We start from the raw sequence: 6,754 nt of genomic DNA, 5'->3' as shown, positions 1-6,754 counted from the left end.
ATGTATGCATGTATGCATGTATGCATGTATGCATGTATGCATGTATGCATGTATGCATGTATGCATGTATGCATGTATGCATGTATGCATGTATGCATGTATGCATGTATGCATGTATGCATGTATGCATGTATGCATGTATGCATGTATGCATGTATGCATGTATGCATGTATGCATGTATGCATGTATGTATGTATGTATGTATGTATGTATGTATGTATGTATGTATGTATGTATGTATGTATGTATGTATGTATGTATGTATGTATGTATGTATGTATGTATGTATGTATGTATGTATGTATGTATGTATGTATGTATGTATGTATGTATGTATGTATGTATGTATGTATGTATGTATGTATGTATGTATGTATGTATGTATGTATGTATGTATGTATGTATGTATGTATGTATGTATGTATGTATGTATGTATGTATGTATGTATGTATGTATGTATGTATGTATGTATGTATGTATGTATGTATGTATGTATGTATGTATGTATGTATGTATGTATGTATGTATGTATGTATGTATGTATGTATGTATGTATGTATGTATGTATGTATGTATGTATGTATGTATGTATGTATGTATGTATGTATGTATGTATGTATGTATGTATGTATGTATGTATGTATGTATGTATGTATGTATGTATGTATATATATATATATATATATATATATATATATATATATATATATATATATATATATATATATATATATATATATATATATTATATATATATACATATATTTATATATATATTTCTACACATGCATATATAAGCACGTATATACATACACATCAATGTACATGCATGCATACGGTAGGTCTTAACACTCAGCCATAAACTGACAAATTGCTTTAGGAGTTATTGTTTTTACTACAAGTACAAATAATAAAATAAACATTTGCACTCACCAAGAATCTCATCAAATATTTTGTAAAGTCCAGGTACATAGGTAATTTCTCTCTGGTTCATTCCAACCTCTTCATCGAAAACCCATGTTATCTGGGAAGGAATAAATACATCATGTATGGGGGAAAATGCATTGTAAGGAGATATAGTTCACTGAAACACTGAAACTAACAGGTTTATGTGTCCAAAATTTTCATGACAATCCTTGAAATAAAGCACATTTGGCAATAATGGATTGTTACTGATATCGTGTTGCAGCGATACCTCTATTCACAAAATGAATTCATTCCAGAAGTGGATTTTTTTTTAGTATATCGTGATGCAGAGCTGCCAACCTCCATCGACCCCATTTCAGGAGTACCGTTGTCCCATTTCCAGAGTATTTCTGGGGTAGATGTTATTCATGCAAAATCAATATAAAATGCAAAAGATTTTTTAAATATTGTGTTTTGCAAACTATTGAAAAAGTATAATAATAAGCATAATGAAAATAAGTGTATCTTTGTGTTTGAGTCCTTCTACGTGTGTTGCATAGTTGCCATGTGTCACGCTGAAGTCACAAATGCATATTGTTGCAGGGGGTTGCTTGACCACAATCTCGAAGTCAGGCAAGTGAACCTGTAATCCACGAGGCAACACCACGAGTGTAAATATGGGTCCTTTTGGAAACTGCGTCAACATGGGATATTTCGTCAAATAAGAAAAGTTTCATGTAAATTGTGATCCATTTTGCGCATAATCCGAGAGGGGAAAAGGGGCTTTTCGTCAGATGGTCGCTCTCAAACTCTGCCTGTGGCCGCCTAGAGCGCGCCGTTTACAAGTCGAACTTTATGGAGACGAAGCCCCATGGGCAATGGGGAGCACCAGTGGGAGAGAAATTCAATCACAAAAGTTTCAAAATAAAATTGCACAAGAGGATGCCTGAACTTTTCAGATTTCGCATTTCAAAACTTGAAATTTATTTTCTATCCATAGATAAAATGTTTTTGTTGACGCCTTTAGTAACCAGAATATTTCATATGTTGAGACATCAGCAAGTAGAGGTACCACTGAAATTTCTTTTATGTGCAAAGTAATTGTTATATTATTATTCTGGCGTATGTACAAATGTATAAAGTACAAATGTATAAAGTACAAATTAGACTCACCTGTGTGATGGGTTCCACAGAGCCAATGTATGTGTCAGGTCTTAGAAGAATATGCTCAAGTTGAGTCTTCTTTTGGTACACTCTCTCCACAGACAGCTTGGAGCTCATCTCATCACTCTTAGCCTCTTCCATATTGACAGACAAACCCTTACAATTTGCTGCCTGCTGAAAAAAAATGACAGATTTATAAATGCAACATGACTGTGAAAACATTCAAGTAACAAGAACTTAGAATTCAAGGAATTCTTCGTTGTCTATAATCAACTGCCCACTACCTCACCTGACCACCATTTACCAGTCCCAATCACCACCCCCATGCTTGACAGTGGGTATGGTGTTCTTTGGATGCGATTCAGTATTCTTTCTCCTCCAAACACGAGAACCTGTGTTTCTACCAAAAAGTTCTATTTTGGTTTCATCACATTCTCCCAGTCCTCTTCTGAATGGATTGTTGCAGGGAACAATTGAATTTTTTGGTGAAAACTCCAGCCGGCTGGTCAACACAGGCTTTGAGCACCTTCCCAGGTACTTCGTCGGGGCCAGCAGCCTTTCTGGTGTTCACAGACCGCATTACCAGTCTCACTTCATGTTCCTGAAGCTTCAGTGTACTCTTGCAGGGCGGTGGTGGGGGTGTTGAGACTGGGTCTGATTTGTCAGTCTAAAAGCTGCCAAAGAAACGGTTCAGTTCCTCTCCTAGTGAGGCATCTGCGTTAACAGACACATTATTGTCATTGTAATTGGTAATGTGCCATATTCCCTGCCATGTGGTCACCAACGTGCCCCCCCTAAAGGCCTGGCTCCAGAGTGGGGCCCATGTCCAGATGGGGAAAAACTTGGTTCAATTACATAGCTCATTATAAGAGGTCTTGTCAGTCATTCTATGTCTGGTCCCTCACATTGGACCAAGAAACGGTCCAGTTCCTCAGCTAGGGAGGCATATGCGTTAAAAGACATTACTGTCATTGTAATTGGTGATATGTCGTATTCCCTGCCACATCTTCTTTGGGTTATTTCTAATGAAGTGCTCCTCAATTTTCCCTATATATGCTGCCTTGGCCTTTTTAATGCCCCTCTTCAGTTCTTCTCTGGCAGCTCTGTATTGTACCTTGTCCCTGACCTGAAGGCGGTGTTACAGCACTTGATGAGTGCTTGTGTCTCCTTGGTCCTTGGTGTATCCGTTTATTAACAGTGACGTTGTCCGTGCAGTTTTTAATGTAGGAAAGTTCAGTGTCTGTAGTCCTGGAGGTTGTGTTGTCCGAAAAGTTCCCAGTTGATGCCCTAAAAGCAGTCCTGCAGCAGAGAAAGGGTGTCCTCGGGCCAAGTTTTTATTATCATTATTTGTGGCCTTGTTAGCCTCAAGAATGGAGTGTATGCGAGGGTGAGGGACAGGCAGAGATGGTCTGATCCAGCCAGGTGAGGGAGGGAAGTGGCTCTATAAGCATGTTTGATATTAGAATAAACATGGTCTAGAGTTTTGTCTCCTCTGGTGTGACACTTCCCGTACTGGATAAACTTAGGCAGAACAGTCTTTAAACACGCTTTGTTGAAGTCACCAGCGACAATAAAGACTCCATCAGGGTGGTCAAGCTAATGTTTGTTTACAGCCGTTAGCGGGAGTTTAAGTGCCGGGCTAACGTTAGCATCCAGTGGAATATAGACAGCCAATTCAATGATAACCATTAGCTCCCTAGGTAGATAGAAGGGCCTGCACCGTACCGCCAATAGCTCTTAATCTGGGGAGCAGTGAGTGTTAATGATCCTACTGTCGCAACACCATTCATTGTGTATGGACACGCAAAGTCCCCCTCCTTTGCTTTTCCTTGTTAATTCTTTTGAACGATCGTTTCGAAATAGCGTTCGGCTAGCTAGCAATACCGCAGTGTCGGGCATTTGCAGGTACAGCCACGTTTCCTTGATGAGAATAATGTTGCAGTTCCTGACAAAAAAGATGAGAGAAGATAAAATCCCATTCTTTTATCCAAAGGAGCTTGAGCTCAGTAAGGTTGGATGTAGAGCGTTTGTGAAAAGCAGTCTTCGGCTTTGCCCACACATTCTCAATTGGATACGAGTCTCTACTTTGACTTGGCCATTCAAACACGTGGTTATTCGTGAACTATTCAATTATACAATTGGCCTTATGTTATGGACTGTCGTGTTGGAAGACAAATCTCCGTCCCAGTCCCAGGTCTTTTGCGGAGTCCAACAGGTTTTCATCTATCATGGTCCGGTATTTTGCTCCATTCATATTCCCTTTATCATTTGTAGACTGTGATTTCCAAGGTGACTCAAAACGCACTTGTGTTATAAACAGGAGTTAGTGCATGCATATCTAAAGGAAAATAAACTCTGGATTCTGACAAAAACCCAGCACCCTTTTGTTGAATCAAAGATGAGAGAAGATAGAATCAATATTATTCGGCCCATTCTTTTATCCAAAGGAGCTTGAGCTCAGAAATGCACTTGAGTCAGTGTGTGACGTGGAGCAGTGTTGACAGATTGGGCGAAATTACCGTCGAACCTTGCCTGACATCGGTGAGGGCAGGTGCGAGCTCAATTCCAACTGGTGGCGGTATGACTGAGTGCGGATGATCGTTTGCCTTTCTGTGTGCCCTGTGGCTGACTGGCGACCAGTCTAATGTGTTGTCTGCCTTTCCCCCAAAGTCAGCTGGGTTAGGATCCAGCAACCCCTGCAAACCTTTCGAGGATACATGCTAAGGAAGATGAATGAATGATTTGGAGTATTTGTGATCTCGCAACCCTGGGCTGCAGTGGGCCAGTGGCTCATGAGCTTCATACTTCAGCGTCCACGATGCCTCAGGTGCATGAGATTTAAAACGTTAATGTTGATTTCTTCGATGGACCAGCACCAGGTGGCTTGCGGACTGGTGGTTGGGGACCGATGGATTTTCTCAACTGTTTCCGAGTGTACATCGGTGCCATGTCCATTTCTTTTGGAATTACTTTACATTGTTGATAAAATGTATTGGGTTTTTTTCAATTTTACAAAGAAAATATTACCAGTTCTTTAGGCCAGCAGTAAAGCAAGCACACTTTCTTGGTGTGATTAAAACATGGTAAATTTTCTTATAAAATGAATCAATAAAAACAAGAGATTTTTTCTACTCCGTCCTTAAATTGGGACATGCAAAAATGAAGGGAATTTTGTACACGCAAACATTTTAAAATATACCTCGTCAGGCCCGTTTGCAAATGATGACCACTAAGTTTTGATTATTGAAATTAAGGCGAAAGGACGCGAATATTTCAGGTGGTGAGAGTTGTGTATTGAAATAAATGCATTAACAATTTTATAATTGCCAGTGCGATGTGTATTACCAGTTGTAACATAACAGTTTACATTTTTTTTTTTTAAATAAAGGTGGTACTAGCTATAATTAAGAATATCCATTTAAAACCCGAATTTTGGAACAAAATCACGACACTGCGATGTACGTACATAAAATTATCTTCAAGGACAAATGTTAATCGAAGGAAATGTTTACCTTCCAAGTATCCATTCCACTGCTTCCCGAAGCGTCGCTGGGTATCTTCCTTTGTCACTGTTGACGCCTCCACTGAACAATTTTCAATTACACCGATATAACAACACACGTCTCGCCAATTATAAGTAATCGAAGCCCATTCAACTCCCACGTTATTGATTTGATCATTGAAAAAAATCCAAAAACTTTCAAGTGTATTAGGGCTACTATTACAACAACAACAATAACAACAACAACAAAATCATTAATAGCCACTCAAGGCCTAAGTTTCTAACAATGGCGCTATCAAGTCACTCTCGTGCCAATGATTGCAAGATGAAAACATACATTGACTATTTTTTTTTCAACCAAGAACAAAAATATTAAACGGCGACTTACGAACTAAAATGTCCAAACCTTTATTTCAGTCCAACACAATTTAGCATTCACTGATATGACACACGCGTGCGTGTGCGTGCGTGCGCGTGTGCGTGTGTGCGTGTGTGCGTGTGCGTATATATATATTTATATATGTATATATATTTATATAGATATATATAAAAATATCTATAGACCTAGATCGACAAAGTCGCAACCGGCGCCGTTAACGGCGGGTAGCCATCTTAAGACAGTATCCTTCGGCACTACTACTGCGGTGAATGTATTTTACATTCACCGTAGTAGTAGTAGCAATTCCAAATGGTCTGTTAGCTTCCTTTCAAACTTGACGTGGAGGAACAAATAATTTGCTGTGTGAAAATTTATTTGGGGGCACTGAAAAAAAAAGAAATAAGAAAAATCTTGAAGGAAATGCATTGAATTTGCATACCTGTCAACCTCTGCCAATAACTGCCCGTATAAATGATTATGATTCCCCGTACAAACCCTCAAAAAATGTACAAACACCGTACGACGCACGTATACTTGCGGAGCAAGCAATGCCATAAAACCATTGGGAACTTTTTTATATTGCTTTTATTGTCTCCTCATGCAAAAAAAAGGTGAAAGCGTTTCAATCGAGACTGAACCCTCTTACAAAGGATTAAAATAAATGACCAGAGAATTGGAACTCCAATAGGAAACTGAAGGACCTACTTAACACAAGAATGGCCTCTATGCAAACAAGCTATGCGTTCCACGATCATTGTTTGAAGTGATTGCCAAATAGAGCCATGGAAGAAACCATGTCTC

General features: G+C 39.0%; 1 protein-coding gene across 2 annotated transcripts in view; it reads right to left on the bottom strand.

Annotated features, from left to right (window-relative positions):
• top2b (DNA topoisomerase II beta) overlaps window positions 1-6,065 on the bottom strand; it is a 135,554-nt gene extending 129,489 nt beyond the window's left edge. The window contains exons 1-3 of one of the 2 annotated variants that reach the window (XM_077742744.1): window positions 5,585-6,065; window positions 2,082-2,246; window positions 936-1,026 (exon numbers count right to left, since the gene is read on the bottom strand). In XM_077742744.1, coding sequence (XP_077598870.1) covers window positions 936-1,026; window positions 2,082-2,246; window positions 5,585-5,599 — 271 coding nt within the window. In that variant the 5' untranslated portion in view covers window positions 5,600-6,065. The remainder of the gene's footprint in view (window positions 1-935; window positions 1,027-2,081; window positions 2,247-5,584) is intronic. The other variant, XM_077742745.1, reaches the window with a different exon arrangement.
• Between the last annotated feature and the right edge of the window lie 689 nt (window positions 6,066-6,754).

The sequence above is a fragment of the Stigmatopora nigra genome, chromosome 21 (assembly GCF_051989575.1).
Source record: "Stigmatopora nigra isolate UIUO_SnigA chromosome 21, RoL_Snig_1.1, whole genome shotgun sequence".
Classification (NCBI taxonomy): Eukaryota; Metazoa; Chordata; class Actinopteri; order Syngnathiformes; family Syngnathidae; genus Stigmatopora; species Stigmatopora nigra.
This window is presented reverse-complemented; position numbering and strand designations above follow the sequence as displayed.